The sequence below is a fragment of the Trachemys scripta genome, chromosome 7 (assembly GCF_013100865.1).
Source record: "Trachemys scripta elegans isolate TJP31775 chromosome 7, CAS_Tse_1.0, whole genome shotgun sequence".
Taxonomy (NCBI): Eukaryota; Metazoa; Chordata; order Testudines; family Emydidae; genus Trachemys; species Trachemys scripta.
The window spans coordinates 43,805,054-43,832,808 of NC_048304.1; the positions used below are offsets into that span (position 1 = coordinate 43,805,054).

Here is a 27,755-nt window from a genome sequence, read left to right on the forward strand (position 1 = left end):
TTAATAATTTTTCATGTTTAGGTGGGGGGGGGGGGGGGAAGCTTCCCCCCCCGGGGAGAAGCCCCGGGGTCTACCTATGCTAGTTTTTTTGGGGGGGGGGGGGGGGGGGAAGGTTTAAGCTTTTTTTCCAAAACTGCAGGAACATGAAACTGACAAGCTTCTTTCATTTCATAGCTGAAGTCTTTTCTGAGCAGCAATGTTAATTTTGCTTGGTGGCCGCTTCACAGAGCGCTGAGCAACAGCAAATACAATGCAATTGTCTATCTGCACACCTGGGAAGAGAGCCCTGAGGTGTTTCAAATTTTGAAGTTAATCATAACGAGCACAAAGATTTAGAAATAGCTTCTTTTTTTATTAAAATGAAATAAAACTCCAAAAGTTTAAATCATTCAGAAATTGATGGCTTAATATAGCTTTTTCTCATGCACTTTGGGAAAAACCTCCCTTATATGATGAGTTTGGTAAGTGGATTTCAAGCCCGTCTCAAGATACAGTTACCCGTTTTAGGACACTAGCTGTTTGGTGTAGGAGTCAGGGATCAATTGCCCAAGCAAACATTCCAGTTTGTAGAATCCCAAATCTTGGCAGTTGCATTATAGTTTTTTGGCATCTTTTGGTTCACTTAGGCCACTGTTGGATGGAGGGTATTGGGATTTGATGGGCTAGGGGGCTGATTGAGTGTGCCAAATTTTTCATTCTCTTTTCAACTGGAAAACTTTTTAAAATACCTGGCACAGCTTCACTGAACTAACTGCTTTCTCATGAAATATTTTCCAGTATCCAGAAGGACTCAAGAAATATGATTACCTTCCAGGATTTGCTATCAGAGGGCTTCACTACGATGTGCAAAAGGTGAATTACACAAATTTAAATGTCATACTTGCTTTCCCTTGCACGGTATTAATCTGCCTGTCACATAACTCAGTCCCATCTCTTTCCTGTAATGACAACTGACGGAACAGCTTTCAGGAGAATATGCACTGGGGATACGTCCCTACATAGGTTCTCTTAGATTGTAAGATCTTTGGGACAAATGGAACTAATCTAAAAGGCTGGCTACAGGGTGTCTTTTCTCTCTCAGTATTTTAATACCTTTTAAATCATTGAAGGCTATGTAGCTACAGCCTTTACTCACTGAAGAGGTTTTTTCCCTTTCACTACTTCCAGTATTGGAAATAGAGGGCCAGAACAATTCATTAAGCTTTGTAGCTTCTCAGACATTCCTTCTGGAGGCTTAGGAGCACACGAAGAAAGTGCAAGCTTTTGTTTTAATCCTCCTTTTTCAGTAACTTTAGACAATCACGTAAAAGTATAGTTCTGAAAAATATGGCATCACCTCGCTGCAGGTAAACAGCTTATATTCAGTAGGGAGACTGACAATTACTGGTACAAGCTAGTCTTATTTTGATGGTCTGGTTATTTCTGAACCAATTAAGTGTGTTCAATCAATTCAGTGTAACTAGAGGATGCACCCTTTTAAAGAGGAATGAAGGCATTTTAGATTTCCCAGACTGTATTCTTTTCTGCCCAAGCTAAGCTGTAATGCTGAAACTGACATTATGGCAACAGTCTGTCCTGAATGTAGGTTTCTGACTTTGCAGCAGGAGAGATTGTCCAATAACTTTGTGTTCTGCTTGCTACTATCCAAGCACAGATTTCTGAAATAAGAGCACACATCACTCAGATGCCAAGTAAACTCTTCCTTTCAGTGGGTGGGTAGTGTGGGCTGCCTCATTTCTCATTTCAAACCACCTGAAAATCAAGCCCTGTGCAAAAGGAGTGTACTGCCTATTTGCTTTGGTTCAGCATAACTGCTTATTCCTGTTCAGAAGGTGGGAATGGAGGCTTGGCAATAGTAGGGTGATATGCTAGATATGGGAGTGCCTTTTAGTTTAGGAACATTAGGGAACAATGTAACCTGCACTCATAGTGGTGAAGGGACAAATTGTTCTGATATCACACTCTTATCTCTGATTCTCAAAGTGGTAGTGGGTTAGTCTCAGAGGCCATACTTGGTTAAATTCCATTATGGGTATTGTGTAATGCCTGGGGGAATGAAAAAGAAGGGATACCTTGTGATTAAAGAAGATCAATACAAAAAGAGGGAAGGTCTAATGTTCCCTTTTGAGTACAAGAATGGGAACTTGAGCATGGAATAAAAAGAAAATAAGCAGAACTAATAACTCAAGTTTTTGTGCCAAATCTTAAGTAAGATGTGACTTGCTATAGATCTCCTTACACATAAGCCCCTCCCTTGCTGTGTGTATACAAAGGATTGTTTTAATGTTAAAGAACTGCTACATTCCATTCCTCTTCCACCTGCAGCCCTCTGAAAGTTTGTAATAGGTCCTGAATTGGAATGCAATATTATGTAATGCTTCAGTTCATGGCAATTTGGCATTTTTCCCTGTGATGCTTCTAAAATGTTGCAGTGAAGAGAAGTGATTTAAGCACAACTTAAAAATACATTCAGATTAGGTTAGTTTTAACCAGAATTCATTTTTCTCCCTTTTTTTATTTCTTTGGGACTTAAACTTAATCTGTTGTTTTTCCTGACTAAATTTATACCAAATGCTACCAATGAAGACTGTTCATCTTTCTCTCTTCACAGAGTCTTCTGATGAAGATTGATGCTTTCCATTATGTCCAGTTGGGAACTGCATATAGGTGTGTCAAATATGAATGCATTTACTAAATGCCCCAAGGGTTCACGCTGAAGATGGAGTGCAAAGTCTCACGTCTGTAAAGTTTTTGACTTTTTTTTTTTTTAAATGGGGAAAGCATTCTCTAGCTTATCCTGTCTCCACTTGCTAAGTAATGATTCAAAGCTGTTGCCTGACATGCAGTTACAGGTGGCTGCAGTTTTTTCAAGCATATGGAGCCAAGTGTGGGAGTGAAAATTTAATTATTATTTTTTTTTATGGACAATGATGCATCTGATCACTTAACCCACTAAGTCTGCAGGTTGCAGTGCAGTCTACTTAGGGCAACTTTTCTGACTAAGTCATTGAACTAGGGAAAGCCTCACTCTTGTAGAGCTGTCCATACATGAAAAAAGCCTGTTCTGACAGGCGTATGCTCACCAATGCTGGAAAGAAAGCTGTTTGGAGGTGAAAATAAGGATATGGAATTTAACTCCATTGAACTGAGGCATTTTTCTTGAGTGGAAAAAGTTGAGTAAAGTGCCCAGAAAAATAATAGGGAGTGCCTTTCTTAAACAAGTGGGCCAGAAGTCCTTGAATAGAGCATTGGTATGTAGCACACTGGTTACTTTGGCTGCTCTTGCGTTCACTACATGCTGCGTCCTTGCAGTTGGAGTGACACAGTTGATATAAAAGCTTTTCAAGTCCTAATCCTGTCTGGTTGTGTAAGCACCAACAAGTCCCACTAACTTCCCTGGGAGACTTGAACCTGCTCAGCACCTTGCAGGATTGGACTTGAAGACTCTCCTTTTAGAAGCAATGAGACCGATGCAAAGTAATATAACAAACGAATGCTCCAAAGCAAAAACTCTGAAGCCCTTCAGAGAACACAAAGCAAAATATTTTGCTACTTTTTTGGTGGCTGGAATAGTTAAATATTTTTTTCCCAAATGAAGGCAACTAATGGCTAACGTCCCCACCATACTTCTACACTCTACTTTGGGCCAGTGACTCCCAAAATGAAGCACATCAAATATTTGCCAATGTTAAGCAAACAATTCATTTACACTGAGGGAGCAAGGTGAAGCTTCAATATTGATCGTCCACTCTGTCTCTCTTCTCCCTCCTCCCTCAACTCCCCCAAATAGGAAACAGGTACCCAAAATAGTAAATAGTCTGCAGACTTTCCCACTGCTGTCAGCACCTTCAATAACAGTTGTGCATTACTGTTAGCAATATACATCATTAGACTGGGAAGGACAGAATTAATGTCATGTGTGGAACTCTGGCCCTGGCCCTAGGAGTTACAGGGATCTAAACAAAGTAACAAATGTGTGTCAATATCGGCTTCCTCTGTCACAGGCTGTGGTGGCATTCCACCTTTAAAAAAAATTTTTTTTTTTTTTTTTTTGAGGCACTGTTGCTGCCCTGCTCCCTCTCCCCCAGTTTCTTTGGACTGGGACAGGGCCAGAAGATGCAGCCAAAGCACAGTGTTCTACGTTGGAGAAGGTGGCTAGAGAATTCTGTCATGAGCTATAGGTCTGATGTTCGGGTGGGACATGTACATGCACAGTGAGATGGCATAACTTCTTAACCCTCCCATCCCTGAGATCCGTCTCCTACCTAATGAATTCCTCTTTGCTTTTCAGCAGCCAGTGTTGCAGTTGGCAGGAGGTTTCAGTCAGCTCTTGCATTCCTTTCCCCATATCACAGCCCCTTTCTAAGATTGCAGAAGGGTGGATCAGTGGTACTATATCCCTTTTAAGAACATGTAGCTCATTACAGCAGTGCTGTACAGGGGACTTTGTTCTCTACTCAGTGTGTGCATACAAATCCACTAATATTGGAGCTGCCTTCTACAGTGAAGGCTGGTCTAAAGTCATTGAATACGTTTATCTGATTCAGCTTTGCCAAGCAGGAATAGACAGTGAAGGGGAATTTTTTTTATTAATTCAGGGAACTAAATCAGTGAGGGCCAACTTTTGAGGTCCTAATTTGGGTAAATGTCTACTGATTGCAATGAGTTTGTTTTAGATTTACAATAGAGACCTAAGAGTGTCCATTCAAAGTCTCAGGCTCCCTTGACAGTTCTCAAAAACAGTTTGTAGGAGTATGGACATGGGATTTGGCTCCTAATGATGTTATGGCAAAAGCAAGAAAAGCCTCTTTAAAACATCATTAATCATTCTGGTTGTTCTGTTACCCTCTCCCAAGTACCAATATCTTATATATTTGAAACAGACCAGACAAAGCATGAGAGACTCTGCAGTAGGGAACCATCCTACTCTGGCCCTAAGAAATAAGCTGTTTCTTTTTTTTTTTTTTTTTTAGGTTTCTGTATTAAAAGTAGTACTCATAAAATGGGGTGTGTTTTGTTTCCTGAGCTTTTTGACTATGGAAGCTGACTGTGTTTTACTTGTGGAACAGTGCCTTTTCGCAGTTAAGCTCTGATTACATTAAAACCCCAAGATTACCAGAGGCAGAGTTCCAAAATCAAAGAGAAATTCTTTCTTTCAACACTACCCTGTTTATGGTTCCCAGGCATTGCAACATCCTTCACTGAACCTGTATAAGAGGGTTATTTCAAATAATTTTTTTTAAAGCTGTTTATAGAAACTGACTTTGTGTAAATATTTAAATTTTCTTTTAACAAATAGGGTAACTTTAAAAAAAAAAAAAAACCTCTCTTCAAAGAGAATGTTCTGATCTGTTGAGTCAGAAGAAAGGGTCATCATTGGCTTGATGAGTAAATAGTTTGCAAAACAAGTAATTACAAAAAACTGTATAAATGTGTGCATCATCTCCACATCCGCAGACTAATTTTACGTAGCTTTTTAAATCCTGAAAGCATAGTTGAATGTTAGGGGCACATATTAGGTAAGGTTTACCCAGGTTGAATAGTCTTTTACAGAGACAACATCCTTGGTTATGAAAGCTAAACTAACCAGTAAAATATATTTTAGCCTCTGTTCTGTGTTTAAAAATACACCTCTACCCCGATATAAATTGACCCGATATAACACGAATTCGGATATAATGCAGTAAAGCAGTGCTCGGGGGGGGGGGGGGGCACACTCCGGTGGATCAAAGCAAATGCGATATAACGCGGTTTCATCTATAATGCGGTAAGATTTTTTTTTTTTGGCTCCCGAGGACAGCGTTATATCGAGTTAGAGGTGTATTTGCACAAGTTATACAAAGCCACATGAAACTTTTTCTTACACCATCACAGTTTCTTGCCATGTTAAGTTAGTAATACAGTAATTACCTGAAGGAGCTCTGGATGAGTTTTAATTATACGATGCTGACTAGCTCTAGATTGTACATTGATATTTGGTTGATACATGTGCTGTCTCTCTCTGAGAAAAAGTATGGAGAAGTCTTGCATCTTGCATTAGTCTGACCTTGCTGTGGCAAGATCAAAGCCAGCCACATCTGTTCAATGGTGCATGTCCTCCTTGAGATAAAAATATATGGAACCAGAATGTCTTTCCCATGTTGACTAAATCAAGGTATAGAGAACCTTCTCAATCAAGCTAGAGCCTGTTAACTATCTTGAGTAGGTAAGTCCCTGGCAGACTGTGAAGAACTACAAAAGAATCTCTCAAAACTGGGTGACTAGGCAACAAAATGGCAGATGAAATTCAATGTTGATAAATGCAAAGTAATGCACATTGGAAAACATTCCAACTATACATATAAAATGATGAGGTCTAAATTAGCTGTTAGCACTGAAGAAAGAGATCTTGGAGTCATTGTGGATAGTTCTCTGAAAACATCCACTCAATGTGCAGCGGCAGTCCTGTGGAACTCCTTGCCAGAGGATATTGTGAAGGCCAAGACTATAACAGGGCTCAAAAAAGAACTAGATAAGTTCATGGAAGATCAGTCCATTAATGGCTATTAGCCAGGATGGACAGGGATGATGTCCCTAGCCTCTCTTTGCAGGAAGCTGGGAATGGGCGAAAGGATGGATCCCTTGATTACCTGTTCTGTTCATTCCCTCTGTGGGCATTGGCCACAGTCAGAAGACAGGATACTGGGCTAGATGGAGCTTTGGTCTGACCCAGTATGGCCGTTCTTATGTTATGTTCTTATGTACCTGTTTACAAATGTCCTATGGAAGATTATCTCTGCTCTTTCAGAATTGTTAATGAGTGAAATGCCATGTGGTGGTAAAAACAGACTTCATGCCAATATCCACTTCTTGTCCACTTTAGAGCTTTATAAAAGGAGGTTACCTATCTTTCCTCTCTGGTTTGCAGCCCAGTGGCTGCTAACATTTAGTGATGCAATTTTTTGTGTGATTTGTCTTGTAGAGGGCTAAAGCCAGTGCCTGATGAAGAGGTTATTGAATTGTATGGTGGTACCCAGCACATCCCACTGTACCAGATGAGTGACTTCTATGGCAAGGTATTGTAGGCAGCACTTCAGTGCATTCTTTAAAACTGATATGTTGGCTTTTACTATCAGCTGGGAACCTTGCTATGTAAGGAATAAGTGAGAGTGACTATAGCTTCTTCCAGATTAGAAAAGGACAGCACTTGCCAGTTTAAACACATTCTGCTTTTGTGGGAATTTACCCCAGAGTTTATTCAAGGGGGTATAGAAGCTGAGATCTGCCTGTGGAAATGTTTGGTTTTTTTTTGTTTTTTTTTTTTTAATTGTTGGGGTGTTGGTTCAGGACTCAATGGCTCTCGATGAAGTATGGTGTATTTCACATTCAGGTCACCCATTCAGTTCCAGCCCGCCTCATTAATGACAGTCATCAGGCCATTTAACAGCAGTTGATATCTGCAAAGAGCCAACGTGTGTGTGTGTGTTCTCTAGTGAACAGGCATCCCAAGCATAGTTTGATTTACATCAAATCCACCAGGTACCAACTATGCTGGGATGCCTGTTCAGGATTTAAATCACTAGTCAGGAAGACTCGATTTAATCATGGATTTTTACATAAAAGTGCATTCTTGTTGATTGTTATAACCTTAATACATATTCTTCACAACTCAGAGATAGATGTAGGTTTCATTTTTAGAAGGTGCACGCTATACATTTTTAAAACTTTTCAGAATAGTTTTACAGCTATATCAGAAAATGAATGATTGTTTGGTTATTTCATTTACCAAAGGTTATTGAAGCAGAGATTTATGAAGTCATTGGGAGATGAACTATCTCCAATTCAACAGGCTAATCGTTAATATTTGGAGGATTATCTTGCCCTGCTGTATTCGGAGGAGAACATCGCCAGACAGACATTTAAATTTGTTTTATTTAACTAAAACAATGTTATGTATTCTGGATTTTTTTTCTCCAACAGCAAACATATAATATTTTAACAAAACAAGCATATGACTTTTTGAATTTAATTAAACGTTCAAGTTTTTTTAAAGTCAGGCTTGTTTTTGTTAAAATTGTTTTAAACTAAAATAGTTAAATGAAATAGTCAATTTTTTTTTTTTTTAAATATGTCAGCCAGGTCAACATGAGAAACAAAATATTGGCTTCTGCAGCTAACTCAATTGTCTTCGCCTTCATTTTCCTGTTTGTTCATAATTGGAAAAGGAAAAACAAGCTTTCCTGCTTTTTCATGCCCCAAACGATTTCTCAATTTGGAATGAATTAGTCCAAAGGAAGAAAATATTCTTTCTACACTGGCAGAAGAAGCTACTGTTAAGTGAGATTATCACTTCAGCAGTCTCTGAATCCAAGTGCTTAAGTGACTTCCACCAGTTCACTGGTGTGACTTTCTTTAAAACATCAGCAAACATCTATTTCTTGAATGGTTCACCCTTAGCTCTGAAGTTTATTATAGTTGGCATTATGGAGGGATGATGGCTATGACATGGACATCCAGCAAATTCCCTCTTCTTCAGCAGTTAAGCTTTGACCCCGGTACTGAGTATTGAGAATATTTGCAAGAAAATGAACTGGAGATAGTGCTTGTCCCATCTTTTTTTTTTTTTTTTTAGCTTGTAATTTAACTCTGTCATTGCATATTTCTCTTTTTTAAAATCTCACTCAGTTCCTTCCAAATTTCAACAGCATCAGCATAAAACAGCTATTTCCCTGCACTTTGTTCAAAGCTACAGAAATAGGCTTCAGGGAACTCCGCATGTGTTCAACATTTCTCTTAAGCCCAATGTTGAGAACTTTGGCTGTGACAGTGCCATCTATTTTGTCATGATTTTGTTCACAAACTGTCATCCGACTCAAAACAGTCCGCTACTGAGTTCCATTGCACGTCTTGTGGGAGAGTGAGCTTGGTTCCTCCCACTTTTTTCAGAGCAGCTGTTGCAAAGTGGTTTACAGAGTATTTTGCAATTTCAACATTAGTCTTTATTTCTGGAACACTGAAGTGCATCAAATGAGCACTGCAACAGTATGTTATTAGCTTGGGACTCCCTTCTAAATAATTTCTTCTCATCTTGGATACATTTGCAGCATTGTCCGTGACCAAGCTGCGTACTAGACATTTGATTTTTTTTTTTCAAAGTTTGTTATAGCTTTTACTGTTACATCTCTACCCTGATATAACGCGACCCGATATAACATGAATTCAGATGTAACGCAGTAAAGCAGCGCTCCCGGGGGGCGAGGCTACGCACTCCGGTGGATCAATGCAAGTTCGATATAACACGATTTCACCTATAACACAGTAACATTTTGGGCTCCTGAGGACAGCGTTTATATCGGGGTAGAGGTGTACTTCTTGTAAGTATTCTGCTGTGTGTGCATTTCCTGATGTATCAATTGTTTCTGTAAGGAAGACATTCCTCCCTTCTGTTATCACACAAGCACATACAACTGGATCATTGTGGACATTGCTCCACCCATCAAGACTGAGGTTAACAATTTTACCCTCTAGACTTTTGCACACTGCTCAATTTCTCTTTCATACACTTTATCCAGCAATTTGCCTGTGACATCTGCTCTGTTGGGTGGACTGTATCCTGGTATTAATGACTGAACCATGTTAATGAAGTATGGGTTCTCAATAATATGGAAAGGAGAGTTTGTTGCATAAACAAACAGGGCAATTTTTTCATCAATTACCTCTTTTTGTAATTTGCTAGTTCTCATCACAAACTTACCTATGGTTGTTTCTGGATGATGGAGATTTTTTTTTTTTCTTTTCCTTTTTGCTACTAGTGATATACTGTGGCCACGTGACATACATGATGTGACTGAAACACTATCATTGGCACATAACTCTGAAACTATAGAAAATGGTGGTGATCTTGAAGGTAGAGCGTCTTCAGAATCCTGTATGTTGAGGATGGATTCTCCTAAACAAAATAAGTCAATGCAGTTATTTAATGATTATTACCATACTGCTCATTTAGTATTACTCATTACATTCACTGACACTCAGTACTACTTTAAAGGTGAAATTGTAAAAGGAAGATCTGCCTATTGCAGATATTTATTTTTGATCACAACTGCATCTAAAATGATAGTACCATAGAATAACAACTATATATTTTTTTCTCAAACATGAGAATTGAAGAATCTTCCAGAAGGAAGACAGGCAGTCCTTAAGAAAGAAGTATGAAATAAAAAAGTTTACCCCCTGAAGATCCTGCATGTTCAGACATGTTCCTTTCATCCTCAACGCAGCTTCCTCCTGAGAAGGAATACTTCTCATGATGTTTCGTTCGGGCAACCAGACCTTGCATTTCTTTGTTGCGCTGTTTGCATTTTGCACACATGCCTGTCTTACCCACAGGTAGAGAAACTTAATTAAAATATTCCCAAACTGGGCCTCTTTTATGACCTGCTGCCATTATAGGTTTTCCCTTCTAGTGAGGGAAAGTTATGGTAGATCTCAAATCAATGAAGGCTACCCTCAAAGACCTCAAGACTTCTGGAATATGCTGCTCAAACTGTTTAACATTTGTTTCTACTGCCTGTCCCTCCTGTCTCACGTTTATCTCCAGACTTCTCCTTGTCCAGATCTATTCCGTCCCCAACAATCTTCTATTCATTGAACTTTTTGAAACTTTTCACTTTTAGAGAGAGGTTCTGTGTACATTGCAGAGGGACAATTGGGTTGAGGTCTGTTATTTCTCACCTATTTATTTATTTTATTTAAAAAGATTTTTGCTGTTAACAAGCATGTTATCTCTGGAGACACAAATCCACAGTTTGAGAACTGCAAAACTAAGCATCTTTGATGTTATCTTCTAGACTGAGCACTGAGTTCCATTGAGTAGATAGAAAGATTAACCTAAATAATCTATTCAGAAGACCCTGGAATCCCATAAGATTGGGTCCCTAATTCATGAACTATTGGAACTCGTTTACAAAACTTTTCTTAAACATTACATGAATATATTGTCTCCTACTACAGAATTAGAATTTATAATCCCTATTCCATGATGAGCTACATTATAGCTCAGATATCTTTAGATAGGTTTTTTCACTCAAAAAGCATTTTTAAATGTTAAATATAAAAGGTATGTTGGATTTAATACTTCCATTTGTCTTGAATACTATTTCCAGAGAATGAATGTGCATCGGTTAACCTTGAGCCTGCATTATTATTCAAGTGCATGTATGAGCAGCACAGACAGCCAGAGAAATCCATCTGCCTTCAGCACTGCATAGGGCTCCAGAAACTGCTTTTTAATTATTCTCTGTGGATCAGATTTGCTGTGTTTGGGTTTTTTGCACAGTCAGAGGTCTGGCAATATTAAGTTTCTTCCACTGGCACCTTTCAATTTTGTCTACATTGGCTGAAAAGGAGCTGGGCTGGAGTCAAATGTTCTTTTTGGAAGAACTGTCTAGCTTCGTGCCATGGAAGCTTTGGGAAAAACTAAGTTCATAAATCCGACCCCCAATCTCATTTCAGACCCTGAGTTAGTTCTGGCATTGGTGAATCATCTGGTAGCTGAACTGCAGGCTTCCTCAAAACATTCTAGTAATATCCCTGCAAGTCAGTTGTGCTAAGTCAACAACCCAAGGTCACTTTGATTTCTCTATCATGGGAAAGGCTAATCTGAGCTGTTAGCCCTTTGGAAAAGCAAATACTATGTATCCGAGAATTATTCACAGCTCTTAAGTTGCATGTATGTCTGTTTAGAATGTGAAATATGTGTACACACAGTACTCATAAATGTAACTCTTTTTGTGAATAGCAAACTTCCAAATTTTTTTGACTTGCACCTGCTTTAAGTATGAAGTATAGCTACAGTAGTACTTGTGCTCTAATATAACTAGCTACCTTTCTTTGTGATCTCTTAGACACATTAACATTTTCATCAATTTTTTTTTCCTTTTGTTCCCATTTTTGAGACCAGGGAGATCATTTTACTTATTTTTTTTTTAATTCTTCCCCCTTTTCACAAGGAGAATCTTCCTTTTGTGATGAGCAATGAAGATCTGGCTTGTTCAGGAGCCAGTCAATGATACTCTGTGCATGTTAGAGAGACAAGGTGGGGGAGAATTTTTTTTTTTATTTTTATTTTATTTATTTATTTTTACTGGACCAACTTCTGTTGGTGAGAGACAAGGTTTTGAGCTTACATGGAGCTCTTCTCCAGGTCTGTGCATGTGTGAGACACGTGCAAAGGCCCCTCAAATATCACCGAACATACTCCAGTCCCTACTGGGGAATCGGGACTTAAATTTGCTCACATGTTGGGAAATCCATGGTAGATTTTATTATTGACTCTTGCTAGTAGGCAGATGACTGACACTTAAGCATGTTAAGAATTTATTACATGGATTAAAGGGCTAATGTGTATAATGCTTTTTATGGTTCCTTCTGGAAACTGCCCTGCCCTGTCCTGGGCTAAGATGAGCACATCAGTTTTAGAGAGGGTCAGGTTTATTTTATGAAACTAGAAAAAATGGAATTCTCCCTCTTCAGCTTGTTTATGCAGTGTGGTTCAACCAAGTTTGTCAAATCTTAATCATAATTAGGAGAAAAGTCTATTTTCTTATTCCCTTCCAGACTTTTAATATTATCATTCCAAACACAACAGTACATGTTCATAAGATTTGTGTCAGAAAGACCTGGAGATGCAACAAGTCTCTCATCTGCCATTAGGTATTATTTCTGGTTCAGCAAATTCTCTCTACTGTATCTTTCCCAGCTAAATGCAAACTTTTAAACTTCCTGTGTCTGTAGTGTACTTCGAAGGAATTATTCAATTCTAAATGATTAAAGACTAATTGAATTAAATAAAATGCATAATGAGAGAATTGGAAGTCTATATTAGAATCAGAAATATAGAACGTCAGCACAAAGTTCCTACAAGTACTTTCCGAGGAACTAAAGCTAATGTTTTCTGTGCTTCTGCTGATTGCTTACTAATTAAAACAGATTCCCCCTAAACTCCTGAAGTTTATCACAGATGTTTGGCTTGCCTTCTTAGTTTCTAATCTGGACCTATAAGGTATTTGTTAAAATCACTGTGCACAAATTTAAATTCCTTTGACTCTCCTTGCTGTAAAGGAGGAGAAGAAATTCCCTCACCATCACTTCATAGCTACACTGGATCTCTTTTTAATGATCACTTTCTAAGCTACGGGGGCTTGCAGTAAGGAGAGCAAAATCACTTTCAAAATCCATTTGTATTCTTTCTTGTGCTGAATATTTGCAGTATCCTTTGAAGAACTATGAGACAGTTCGTGTCGGTGGATAGTAAATCCATAAGGATTTATATGCTTTTTTAGTTCAGAGGTGTAATATTGTGCTCTGAACTTCCAACTTTTTTTTAAAGTCTGGAAGGGAGAAGCATTAGAAGGGGGCTTGACTAAAGTATATGAATTACATTATGGAGGGCGTAGCAGAAACTGATCAGTCCCTCCTCCTTGTTACTCAACTCCCATAGTATGAGGAGATGAGTATTCAGTTACTCTGTGGAATGCACTGTAATGAGGTCATGGAATAAATACTGTATTTTAAAAGGGGTTAGGTAATTCTATAACCAAGCTAAAATATAAATAAACCACTTTGTGGTCTAATCTCATAGACTTTAACATCAGGAGAGACCATCATGATCTCCTTGCCATAAGGTTCAGGACAGAATTCTTCAGACGCCTCTTGACATTCTGTTGCTGCATACATGCATTCTATGGGGTTTTGGTTTTCCCCTGAAGTATCCATTATTGACCTCTGCCAAAGGCATGGCATTAGTCTTGATGAACCAATGGTCGGATTAAATAGACAGATTCAGTATTCTTGTCATCTTAGTAGTGCCAGAATGCTCTTGTGCAATAAATATAATTAAATCTCTTCATACTGAAAGATGAAAAGTAATACAAGTTGTTAAATCAGTTAATAAAGAAGGTGCTGTCTCTTGGATTAGATGTAAAAATAGGTCCTTACTACTTCTGGTCATTAACAATTGCATGATGCTTTTGCAAGAGCAAAGGTCTCAACATGAGTCTCCTAACCAAATTCCAATCTAGGTAGCTATGTTTTATCAATTAAAATGTCACTTGTATTTTAACACTCTTGTAATAGATATCTAATACAATGGATGAACCAATGGACTCTTCCATCTGGGATGAAATGGAACAGTATCTTAACTTAATTCTGTGCAGGTTGCCTGGATGCAACGCTTTTTTGTGGCTTGGTTTGAGGAACTGGCACATAGTTTCCCTCAGTAATGACTAGCCATGGAGGGGGAGGAGGAGGAGGAGCTGTCATTGAGCTCTGTGATAGTGCTTTTGTCACCATGGGATTGGGGACACTAAACATCTGGAAAATGTTTCTGGAAACGTTCTATCTCTTGTGCCTGATGAAAGATGCCTACTGCGTCTAGAGCGTTTGATGACCTACATTTCTTAGTGAGTCAGCACTCACCCTCTCTCCTTCAGGGGTACAGGCCTTCTATGATCACCTCCTCATATCTGTATACTATGTGTGTATACTTTCCATGTTACTGCCTTTATATGCGTTGACTTTGAGGCCATGGACATGCTGGAGCTTGCTGGGCCTATAGGTCTCTATTTGCTAGGGAATTTGTTTATGGGTCAAACTTCCAGGCTCTGGGGTATGCAATTAGTGCACAGATATCCTTAATAGCTAGATAGTCTTGAGCAGTTCTAAGCACTTCCCAAACTGCTTTTCCGTCACCAGATGTCTTTAATTATTCTTACAGCCACTCTGGCACTAGACAAATGAAAAGCTAAATTACTTATTCATCTGCAGCTCTCAGGAGAGATTTGGGAATCTCTCTTCCAAATTTTGTACATCAGAAAGAGATGCAGTGGTGGTTATTTTGTATCTGTGTTCTGGCAAAGTCCTGTTGTATTTAAGAAGAGAGAGTGCTACATGTATAAAGCTAGCAAATTGTATTAAACTAGAATTCCTGGTCCAAAAACTGCTGTTTGACGATGCAATCTCTAGAGTAACATCTACTCACAGCAGGGCCAAATTAGGCCCATAGACATTTAATTTTTTATTACTAATTTTATAACTTTTACAATAAACTCAGCCTTTGTATAATTAATGGGCTTGAAATAACTGGGGAGCTATCACATTGTGTGGCAGGAGTTTTCTGACCATTGTTATCTTTTGGGCACACCTTGTTTAAATCATTTTGCTACTTGTTGATCAGTTAAATACCATCTGAATCCTCACCAAGAGAATAATTAAGCATAATATTTTGAAGTGTTGATGCCTTTGCATCTGAGAGTCTTGAAACACATCATAAACATTTAACTAAGCCTCCTGGCACTCTTGTGAGATGGATAAGGGGGATTTACAGGGATACCTGTAGTCCCTTCAGGAGTGGAACACAACCATTTCTCAGTGCACTGCAATGTTGTACAACAGTTCTGAACATGAAACGAAGAATACTGTATTAGGTTGGCTAATTCCCCATCTCTTATAGAAAGTGCTGTGGTTATCTAATGACCACAGTGGTCAGGAAACCTGTTTTGTCAAGTGCTCCAAAGAACTGTTACATTATATAAAAAGCAACAGAGGGTTCTGTGGCACCTTTGAGACTAACAGAAGTATTGGGAGCATAAGCTTTCGTGGGTAAGAACCTCACTTCTTCAGATGCAAGTAATGGAAATCTCTAGAATCTCTTCTAGAGATTTCCATTACTTGCATCTGAAGAAGTGAGGTTCTTACCCACGAAAGCTTATGCTCCCAATACTTCTGTTAGTCTCAAAGGTGCCACAGAACCCTCTGTTGCTTTTTACAGATTCAGACTAACACGGCTACCCCTCTGATACTGTTACATTATATAAGTACCTAATTTAAGGGCAGAGTGTCACCTTCTAAGTCGCTGATGCATTCAGCAGTACCTAGGCTTGCTTTGGAGGTCTCATCTGGAAACTGATCTTAGCCAACCCTAATTAGCTTGTGAAGCTCGGGGGAAGGGCAGGGGTACAAGTTTTATATACACACACACACACACACACACACACACACACACACGCGCGCACACACACACCTTTAATTGGCATGGGAAACCATTCTGAACTCTTTAACACCACATTCACAGCTTTCTTGCAATTTCTAATACAACTTTTTTTCCCCTTCTGATCAGGGTCCTTCAATTAAACAATTCATGGACATCTTCTCCCTTCCTGAAATGACCCTGCTCTCCTCTGTCATTGACTATTTCATAAATCATGGCATTGAGTTTGACCAGGTTCATCTTTACAAGGACATATCTGTGAGTATAAGGAACACTTGAAATGCTGATGTAACAGTGTGTATATGGCACAGTTAATATTATGTCTTTTTGTTGTTACTTGTGAACTCTGTACTATCAAACTCAAGATTTATTATTTCTAACATCTAGTTTTTTAATTGGGGAGCCTTGGTGCACATACAGTGCTTTTTTAAAAAAACATTTGAGATCTCTTTGTATACTATTAGATCACTATATTATTATTTTAACATTTATTTTGGTAGTGTTTAGAGGCCTGCTAGGTCAGGGCCCCAAAAATGACAGAAGAGTTGAATTATTTAATTCAACGTGCTTCAGGAAGTCCTAGCTTTTATTTGTAGACCATTGTCTGATCCTCCCTTATTTAAAAGGGGCAATTTAAAAAAAACAAAAAAACAAAAAAAAACAGACCCTCACCCCTCCAAAAAACCACCCCAAAACCTTAGCATTGATCTAATTTTTCTGATGTTGCCCACCAATATGGGCAAGATATCTTTTTCACTCATGTGAGGGGATTATTGACTAGCCTAATGGCTTGGTTGTATTCTGAATTTTCAGTTAATTTATAGGTAAAATTTTGGTGAGTCCCATGCGTCCTTTGACCTAGATAGAGCCCTAAAAGACTCCAGGTCTCCCCCATGTAGGACATATGGTTTCTCCTCCATGGGCAGGGGCTCTCAATTCCTACTTGTTTAAGTGGGGTCTTATGAGAAGCAGTGTGCAAATTTTCACCTAAAGGTAAGGACTGCATCACTGCACTTTTTGTCTTCCCTGTGGGGAAAAAAGAATGTTCTAACTCCAGGTAAAATCCTAGTGAAGACAAGGTAGTTCAAGGTAAACCTGGTTTACCTCAACCTGCTAATGTGTGAAAACTCCAACTGCTTTGTCTTACTTAACTTATGTTCACTAAGATTTTTACCTTGTGTTAACTCCTCGTTTTCCTAGGGAAGATGCATCCTTTCAACCCATACTATTCCAAAGTGTAAGAACAACTGGACAAGGGCTAACTGATGATGTTCTATTTTACTCTGTGGTGTTAGTATCCTACTGGGGTGATTGGAGGACGGACAGGTTTATCCTGTCTTTATGAGGTTACGTGATAAGAGCATGGATAGTTTGAGTATCACCTTTTTATAATTAGTTGCAAAATACAAAAAGATCTGTGAGCTAAAAGATGTTGGTGTTTCAAAACACCGACTGAATGTTTACACTTCAGAAAATGGGAAGCTTTGTTCTAACTTGAATCTAACCTAGAGTTTTCTGTTGAGCTGATGTTCAGATTTAAAATATAGGTATTTGTATGATCAAAACATGGAATATTTTTTTCTTTCTGCTGTTAAAGATTGAAAAAAAAATCCTGTGTACAGTTGGTACTAACTTTAGTGTCTGGTTATTTTAAACATTCTAAAGGACAATTCATTAAGTAGATTAATCTGAAGATATGCTTTTCACCATTACAGTCTATGAAATTTTCTCCTTGTGTAGCAGATGAAAGTATATAAAACAGCTGTGTAATTTTCAGCTTCTGGGAGCTGTCCTACCGATGTTGTAATATACAGGGCAGGGGAAAGACTACAGAGATGAATGTACATAGCATATTTTATTTTAGTACTTGAGTGGCTGGATATCAAGGTGGCAAAGGCCTTCCTGAATTGCATTACACTTGTTTAGTCTGGTTTTGGAGCGAGTCCTGAGGAGTCAGTCGATGGTTTCATCAAAGCCATTGGATGGATCTACAACTTGGGACCAAATGACTGTACTATAGGTATAAATAAGCACATTTAAAACAATGCCATTTATTAACGGATGGCAACAATATTCACTACAGTATGATCCAGAAGAACGAGTGCACTATCAGATTCTTAAGTTCTAATCCTGGCTGTTGCGTTGGTTTGCTCTTTGGCCTCAAGTTACTTCACCTTATCTTCTGCAGTTTCTCATGTGTATAAAGTGGATGCTTTACAGCATATACCTCACTGGGTGCATTGTTTGGGTTGATATCTGCTCAGCATTCTGAACATGTAAAGCACAATAATTATTAATCATCCTGCTGTGGTGTATTCTGATGGGTGTCCAACGAATGCAGAATGGGGAGCAGGGGGAATCTTGTCTGAGTTGAGGACTGAGGGTAAATATACTTCTTTAAAACCTTACCTGTTCATGTCACCACTCCCTGAGGCTAATTCTTGTGTTTTGAAAGGCAAAGAATCTGCCAGGCATGGTTCAGAATGTTATTCAGCAAAGTAGGACAGAAGTTCTTGTGAAGAAATAAATACAAAACTCCTCCCACTCTGTTGCTAACTCCTAGAACTGAGCATTCTCAGAATAATGATGCACATACTTTGGTAATAGCTTTGGAAACAAACTGGCAGCCCCTCCTCCACCCTTGTAGGAAATCTCTTTCAGTGAACTAAAAGGTATTTTTAGGATCAGGCTCATGTTGGCAACACTTATCCTAACTCGTGCTGTTAGTGGGCAAGACACATTTATCATGGGCAATGTAAACATTCACGGTTATCTTGGGGCACTTCTCAAAGACCTGTTGTCGTCTTTAATATGAAGCTTGGCACTGTGTACTGGTCAAAAGGCCAAATATTAACTGGTTGCCCCAGGGATTAAAGCAAGGGAGCAATTTGTTCACGAGCTCAGGTTGGTCTGCAATCTTGGTATTGGGGGACAAAGCGCATAACTGTTTATTGGCCCTGCCATCCTTCAGAGAGCTTTTCTAACATCACGTGGCATCTCCCAGGGTTTTCAAGGTTCCAGCTGCAATACAACTCCAGGCTCTCTTTTTATTTGTGTGGAATAAGGAGTCTGCGACCAAGGAGCCTAGCAAACCTGGCATTCTTTTCTCCACTCTGAATATAGTTTTGGCACATAAGGACTTACTGTTGTCTGCTTGTGTCACCAATGTCAGGTCCTCAGAAGAGCTTTTTCTGCACAGGAGCTTGCACTTGTGGTGATAACCCCATCACTGTTTGGTACCTGTGCCTCTGAATCCAGTAGACTGATCTATTGGTGAATGACCTGGGGCAATGGTTTTTAGGGTTTAACCAGATTTTTATCTCTGAACTCCAAATGTCAAAAGACTTGAGTCCAATTTATTAAATTATGTCCCAATGTGCAGTTCAAATCTTCAAACTGTTCCTCAGTCAGCAAGCAATTAAATGGCCTTCGAGTGGCTGCTGAATATCAGCTCTGCTGCCACCACCACAAAGGAACCCTGTAAGCATCTGCTGCTACATATAAATGTTTGTTTAAAATTATTGTAGACCCTGAATATAGGAATCTGCAGTGAAGGGGTACAACACGTGATATGATGGAACGTGTCTGATCTAAAAATGTCCAGTTTGAGCTCCTTAGGAAAAATTTAACTTCCAAACCCTTACAAATGAAAAGTGTGTCTGTAACTCACTCACTCCCCACCCCCACCCCAACCCCAGAAATTGGTTTTGGCTTTAAAAAACAGAAGTAAAACAAATTTAACAAACACAATCTGAAAATAGGATGGTTTAAAGAGTGACACTCTTGGAACGAATGTGTGCAGCTTGCAGACCTTGTTAAATGAGGGAGATGTTGGGATTCTTGGTTGGACAGGTCCAAATAGTGCATGGGTGCGGTCTCTTTCATACATATAGGAAAGAGACGGACACCCATGCACTATTTGGGATTCCTCACCTTTATTATGTATAATGAAAGAGACACACACATAGGCAGATCAATATATTTTTTTAATGATCCTTGTTTATATAAGGAGAATTTTTTTGGTATATGGAGTGAAGAACACTATTGTTTCAACACCCCTTAAATCTTGACACAGACACCTGCACAGAACAGGTTAAAATTGAAGTTCTGCATCAGACTAGATGTTTCCTTCAGGAATTTCAGATTTAAAACTCAAAAAGCTGTCGTTTTTCCCCTTTTTTAGGATGCCATTAAAGACGTGCACGTAAAAGGAATGATGTACAAATGGATTGAGAAGGACATGGGTCAGTTAAGTTTAAATTCATTGTTCTTAATTTTCAGTGCTAATGCATATTTTATTGAATGTTTACATGTGTAAATGGATTATTTGGTTTTACAGTACATCACCAGACTAGAACTGATAGTGATAAGGTCATGTTCTTAGCTTATGCTTAAGGCTATCCAAGGAGTTGAAAGAGGTATTTTGGTATTGACCAAGGCTGTTTTACAAAGGGAAGAACAGTCCTTTCATTCCTCCAGCATTATTTTCTTTGCTTATAAGTTGGGGATATTAGCAGTTAAGTGGAAAATGTACCATATGGGAAGGCCATAGCTATTGTAGATGAGCTTTTTTTCTCTCTTCACTATATAGTCAGCCCTATGACACTGTAATTGTTCATCTGGTCTTTTCACATTTACCTGCCTTCCAAAAGCACATTAACTCACTTGTGCATGGGGGTCACAAACTCTTCTAGTACATAAAGCTAGCTTTTTATTTTGTTGTTGCTGTAATTCTCTATTCATCTTGCTTATTATTTCAATAATTATAACGCTGTGTACCCAAGAGTATGGGCCTCTGCATTCCAGGTGACCTTTTTAAAAACCCTCTGGCAAAATTGTAAACCATATGCCGGTGGAAAAAATTGATAGTAAAAGATGATAGACTTGTGTGGGTTTTTTTGTTTTGTTTTTTAAACAGAGAAATACATTCTTCATGGGGATGAAACTTATGCTGTCCTAAACCGACTGGTTAACCTCAACAAGAAACTCTTCCTTATTACAAACAGCCCCTTCAGCTTTGTGTGAGTATCGTCTGTTACGAAAATATGAATCAATGGTTATAACTGCATGCATTAGACTACGGTTTGGGGCCTATTTTCCTCAATGAGGCTTTGAAGGTAGTAAACTGGCTGTTTTTAATGGGACATTTCAGTGGAATTGTATTCGATTGGGGGAAGAGAGCAGTGGCTTGTGGTAAAAGATTATTAAACAGGCATACCATACAAGATTCTTTTGTCTTTGAGGGAGCTGTTATTCTGGCTTTCTTTTGGGGCTGTGACTGGCCAGTATTATTTTGCCATCATTTTTACTATTGATACCAACAGAGTAATATCTCCTGAGCCAGCAGACTAGCTCTGCTTCCTGAAGACACAGAGTTGCTGAGCTTTGAGGGTAGGGTAGAGGGAGAATTCCTTAGTCATGGTAGGAGTAAGCTAGTGATCAACAACTGATGTGCAACTCCTATGTGCAGTCAAATGGAGTCAGAAGTTTTTTGAAGTCTCTCTGCTTCAAGACTTACTACATTTAAAAAAAAATGTTTTAAGCCCAATTGAAATTGGAATATTAACTTTTCTACCTGTTTGCAGAGATAAAGGAATGAAACATATGGTTGGCAAGAACTGGCGGGACCTCTTTGACATGGTCATTGTGCAAGCTGATAAACCCACCTTTTTCACTGATAGACGCAAGTATGTTCCATTGTAGTGTGTTGCACTGCTGCATTGTGGCTTGTAGAACTTTTCCGAAGCAAACATTTCCCTCTGCTTTCTCTCTCCACCCATCTCAAAAGTATTGTTGTTATCAAAACTGTCCACCCTCTTGGGGGAGGGTGCGAGTATGTGAGTGCCTGTTTGTGTGTATTAGATCATAAATTCTAAGCCTGGTGCAGAATTGGGTCCCCTGCTTCCCGATATTCATTAGCTAAATGCATCTATTATGGCAAATATATTCCTCCATTAATAAAAAGCAGTTCTATTGAAATCCTAAGCAGAATTTGTTCTTAAATTTAGGGGATTTAACAGAGTTAAATCAGAAGTTTTATGGTACAGAAGAAGAAATGGAAAGGAACAGAATAGCAGAATGCTTTGTATGAAAGCTGAATATGCCTGGACATTGTATAACTTGTGAATGTGGCAATTCTCCCGGCCCCTCCCACCCTCCCCCGGCTGCACTTAACAAGCCTTCCAACAAATGGCAAAGTAACTTAAGTTGGGTGGTTTCTTAATTACTTGGTACTTTCACCCTGTATGTGGTGGTGGTGGTTTAATTTTTATTCCTTATTTCTCTTTTTAGTAACTCTTATACTTAGCGACTAAAGAAAACATTCCTAGGAACACATTTCTGACATATCAGTTTTTTATTTTTTATTGGTAATGATTTCCTATAGACTTGCAAAATAAGAAGGGAGAAGTGGTCATGCTGGCTCTTGAAAACAGATATAGAGATCCTGTATCTTTTTACAGTGCTGCCTCAACTTATGAATGGCACAATTTTATTCTATTATCAAGAGCAGAGAATATTCTTTTTAATCCAGCCATTAGCCCAGTTAGGAGTGGAATTGTTCAGCGTTTTTCCCCATTCATTAAGCATATTTGCTTGCTTTTTTTTTTTTTTGCAAACCAAAAACCTGATCAGTTTTTATTGGCTTGGATAACTATTTTCTTAATTACTGCATATTTTTACAAGTCTTTATCTGTAATGCTGCTGCTGTTCATGATAAAAGTGCAGGATTCAGTTATTGTGCTCACTCAGTTAATAGTGCACATCTACGCTGAACAAAACACACCCTCTGAACACAATTAGTAGCCTTAGCAAAAAGGTCCTGGAGATAACAGACCATGAAAATTAAGTTGCCCTCTCATCTGCTACCTAGAGATATTTCAAGGCATAGGTGAATTGGGAGGTTCGTTTTGAGAGGCTTGTGCTGATGCTGTCCATAATTTAACTGTTTTCTGCCTACCTAAAGAACTTCACTGTCTAGTGCTCTAAAGCCAGCATCTTTCACCAGCATTACATTAACTTTAAAGCCCATTTTCTAGTAGTATAAATGTTCACATCAATCGACAACAGTGAACCAGTTTAACTGTTTGTGGTGACCTGTCGTGGCACTGTGACAGGCCACCTACGCTGCCTGGCTTCAGGCTAGCCACTGCCTCCTTTTCCTCTCGCTCAGCTTGGCTCTCCCAAACTTCCATCCTGGGTTGGTTGCTTCGGCGACTTGGCCTTCCAGCTAAGTCCTAAAGAAAAATCCACCCCTTCTGGGGTCTTCAAGTCCAGAACAGTCTTCCACCCCAGTCTCAAGCTGAGTAGAACCCTTCTTTTCTGAGGATCAGTCTTCTCTTCAGACTTCAAAACAACCTTCAGCCTGCCCTCTGAGCTCAACTTGTAGCCCTTCCTGGGCTCTGCAGTCTCCCAGCAACACTTGAGCTCCCTTCTTGTGCTCCTTTTGGGTCTGTACTGAACGCTGATTCTCCCTGGGTTTCCTACTTAGACTCCCTTCTTCCCTCTAGCTCTCCACAGGCGTCTGTCTTGTCTCCTTGCTGTCTCCTCCCTCCAGCCCCCTCGAGGCCTGCCTGTCATGTACTTTGCTCATTTTCTCCACCTGGGGAAGTGCACTAAGTATGTCTGGTGGGGGTGGACCCATGTCCCATGAGAGCCATTCATCCTGTGACATGACAATACAATGCCGCTTACTGACCCACCAAAGACCATTTACACTACAGATCTCTGTGGAAACAGTAGCACATTGGAGAGAGTTAACTTCTGCATTATAACATTCCTGTAACTTTAAGTGAATGCTTTTAACTAGTATTAAAAAATCTTCTGAGACCTCTGCATACAAACACCACCAGTTCATTTGTTCCAGGGCAGCACTAGGGGGAACCACTGCAATTTACATAAAATACTGCACAATTCACAGTTGTGTTGAAGAACCAACTGGTTAGCAGACAATGCTATGTATAAATAACACTATTGTTTGAATAATTATCAAAAGATCTAAATAACTGTATCTTGGAGTTAAGCACACTTGTTCTCTCAGAACTCTTAACTTTAGTAGTGTTTTTTTTACTAATGTTTCTCCATCTGTAATCAGTCTTTGTTTGGAAACTCTTGGGTATGGTGACAAGGTTCCAGGCCCATCTCCAGTATCTAGTATTTGATTCTGTGCAAAGAGTGAATAATGATCCTGTTGTTGCTATGCTGCTCCTTATTCTGTAGCGCTAAACCTTTACACCTTACTTCATACTCTGTTTTTGTACATCATTATAAATCATGTTAAATAATGAATGTTTGGATTTCTATCAAAGCTTTACTATGTGTGGGAGAGGGTAGTTTGTTCTGTGGATGGTATAATTTTGTGTCTGTAATTTATGACAGCCTTGGTTAGATGTCCCCTTTATTTTTTTTTGTATAAATCCTAATAATAAGTAACCTACCAAAACAGGTTCAGAAAGTGAGAGTACTCTGAAAGGCTGAGGATTACAAGTATTCTTGGTACAGTATCTTGGAATATCCATACTAGATAGAACTAGTTTTCCTTATTTGCCTCTCTCACATCCATATGTTTCTAATAGTGTAGGAAAGTGGCATCAGAATATTTTTTTTTTTATTTTTCATTTATTTAATCTAAAGTCAGCCTTCCTTATTATTAGGAACCTAACAGCCACTCACAGGTGGGCATCTCACTTCCTTTCAGGCATGAGGAGGTGACTAATCTACAGTATCATGAGGGAGATTTACAGCTTGTCTTGGTATCTACATACAGCGTGTAGATCTTGGGGGTTTTTGAGTACCAACGCCTTCGTGCTATAAATTGTAAAATGAAGTGTAAATGGAGCCAGATATACATGATTTATGGAGAGAAAGAATTAAGATTAAATAAAATTTGGCTAAATGACTAAGTGGGAGACATAGCCCTACAAATATTTGAAGGGCAATATACCCCAAAATGAGATGGACTGTTAGCAGAGCAGCAACTCATATAATAAGGGTTAATAGGGTGAAAAAACATGGGTTGTATATCAGGAAGAGCTTGCTGATAATGAGCTGTATTACACTGTGGAACAGTTTCCCAAGGAAATGGCTAGCAACCCGTTGCTTTTTAGTCACAACACTAGGACAGAAACTGTACAACAGAGACCACTCCTACATTGATGGGAGACAAGCAAGATGGCACACAGAGAATTCTCTTCCACTTCTAGGTTGTATAAATGCCAAGATGGCTTTAGGAGAGGAGGCTACATCCCCATTGCACCAGCCCCCGGTTTCTGCTGCTACAAGAGCTGCTTTTCCATATTCTGAGATTTCTTAATAGTGTAGTATGTAATGGGGTGTGTTGTGCCTCAAAACTAGAGAGTAGCCAGTGTAGGAACATGTTTGGGCAAAAGGCTGCCTGACTGTCGCATTTGTTTTCCTGGTCCCTCAAAAGCAATACAGACCTTTCAGGTGTTTGTGGTAGTGTAGGGAGGGTTAATACAAAAACTTTAATAGGCTGAAACTAGATTTTATTCTCATGAGAAGAGGAAGCTAAAGGTCACTTTTTGCTTAAAATTCACTTTGTACAAGTTACATAACATTAATTTAGGAGCTTCATGACGTGATTTACAGCTGTGTATGGTAATTGGAAAAATGTGAGTTACTTAACTCTTGCTCCCCTGTTTCTTTTTTAGACCTTTTAGAAAATTGGATGACAAAGGCTCACTCCAATGGGACAAAATAAACAAACTAGAAAAGGGAAAGATCTACAAACAGGTAAATAAAATATAAAGTCTTGTATTTCCTTTGCTCATTACCTCTAAAACCATAGGGACTAATATAATTCCTATGTTCTCAGCCTGGTGAAAGCTTTTTATTTTTATTTTTTTTTTATTTTTAAGCACAAAAGCTGTACAGTCTTGGTGATATGAAAATAGCTCATTTGAATATTTGTGAGGGCTGGTGTAATAGGGGTGTGAAACACAGGAGTGCTCGTGAGGGAGTCCTGGTCCCAGTTACGTGACAAGGGCAAGTAGGCACATTGCATGGGTCAGAATCCACACACACCAGTGGCGACTGTTACAGATGGCATCTTCCATTCCTTTTTTTTTTTTTCCTTCTCTCTCTCCATGGAGATTCCCATGGTGTTCAAGACTCATCCTCTCCCCTATCCTCACCTCCACTCTCAGACACTTTCAGTATCTCCAGTACATCTGTCAGATCTCAGCTGTTTTGCTTTTCTTCAGATCTTTAAAACGGGGATTCTTCTGTTCTAGAGATAGTAGGTCTGAGACCCTTGCAACTGCAAGCACTCAATAGATCGTTCCTAAGGCCTGTTCTAAACACAGTTGTACTTCTATAACTAAAGATGTGACTTTTTAATAACTAAATAGTTAAACCAATATAACTTTATATGGAGACTTTCTTAAATCAGTTTAAACTTGGTTTATATCAGTTTAGCTTGTGCCTGTGCACTTAACAGATGCAAACTGAACTGATATAACTAGTTGTATAAGAGTCCACATACAGAAGGTACACTGATTTAATAAAACCAGTGGGCCTTCTGTGTAGACTTGTCCCAAGAACATCAGAAATTCTTTCATCTTTCCCTATTTCTCATGTGAGTTTCTCCCTGAAAAGCAATAAGTGAAACAAATATCTAAGATAGCAAATAAATTAAAAAGCAGTCTTTTTGTTCTGTTTCATGCATGTACCAAAGTTGGATGCTGCTCTGTTCTTCAATAGGCCTTGTACTTAATGCATTCTTCAGAGAGAAATTCTCCTTTTCTTGGTTATACTGACAAAACCTCATTTTAGTCAATGCTATTGTGTTAATGTAATAGGAGAATGTGACCCTTTGTGTATTTGAGTGACTGAGTTTCATTTGGCTTCCAGTTTTTAAATACTGCAGACTTATGCCGCAGGCTCCGTAGTACAGGATGGGAGTGGTGGCAAAAAAAACAAAGCCTTTAATGGCATGGATCTCTTTTGATTTGACAGGATTTTTAATCTTTGGTGTTGGACCTCAGTGGCAGGTACTACTTGTATATATCTCAGTTCTGAGACTCTGTGATACTCGGTTATTGCACAGGCCAAAAGCTTTCCATCACTGCTAAACTTTTACGTTTTCCTCCCTATTGACTAGTAGGGAGTGAGTTTGGGCAAAGGTCAGTAACAGCTATGTCTAATTGCTTTAGCAGTGGACTTGTGAATTAGATTCTGCTATTATTTCCAAGGTAACTGCAAGCAGAATTTGACTTCATTTACTTTCCTTGCACAGGAAGAAAGGAGAACTGGAAAATATTTGTTTTTGATTCCAAGAGTTAATTTCAATAGAGCATTTAATACTTAATAATGGGTTAAGGTGTTTCTGGTAATAAGCAGTGTATATGAATGGTCAGTAGTGTTCTCTGCTTAACCTTGTAACCTTCTTGTAACCCTTTAAAATAAAGATTTGTCTTTTGGTGTCTGGAATCTTCCAGTTAACTTAGCGGGAGTGTCTGATAGTCTCCATTATTCCCTTAGCTTTCTTAGGCAGCAAAATTGATTCATACCTTTCCCAATTACTGGATTCTCCCAGATGCCCTGATGGTGCTTATAAGAGCAATTGGGAGCTTGTGCAGTCCTGCTTGTGGGCGGGGGGAGACGGGGGCAAGATTCAAACCCTTCATGCCAGAGACCTTGTACCCAAAGCAATTACGCTAATCTGAGGTCAAATGACAGCTTCTCTTTAAGGCTCCTGTCAGTGACTGAT

At 39.0% G+C, this 27,755-nt stretch overlaps 1 protein-coding gene across 2 annotated transcripts in view; it reads left to right on the top strand.

Moving 5' to 3' along the window:
• The window catches only part of NT5DC2 (5'-nucleotidase domain containing 2), a 66,899-nt gene that overhangs the window by 18,432 nt on the left and 20,712 nt on the right, over positions 1-27,755 (top strand). For both annotated transcript variants that reach the window (XM_034775032.1, XM_034775033.1), the window contains exons 3-10: positions 778-852; positions 2,612-2,667; positions 6,962-7,055; positions 16,157-16,285; positions 20,211-20,271; positions 20,946-21,048; positions 21,613-21,714; positions 25,696-25,777. In XM_034775032.1, coding sequence (XP_034630923.1) covers positions 778-852; positions 2,612-2,667; positions 6,962-7,055; positions 16,157-16,285; positions 20,211-20,271; positions 20,946-21,048; positions 21,613-21,714; positions 25,696-25,777 — 702 coding nt within the window. The remainder of the gene's footprint in view (positions 1-777; positions 853-2,611; positions 2,668-6,961; positions 7,056-16,156; positions 16,286-20,210; positions 20,272-20,945; positions 21,049-21,612; positions 21,715-25,695; positions 25,778-27,755) is intronic.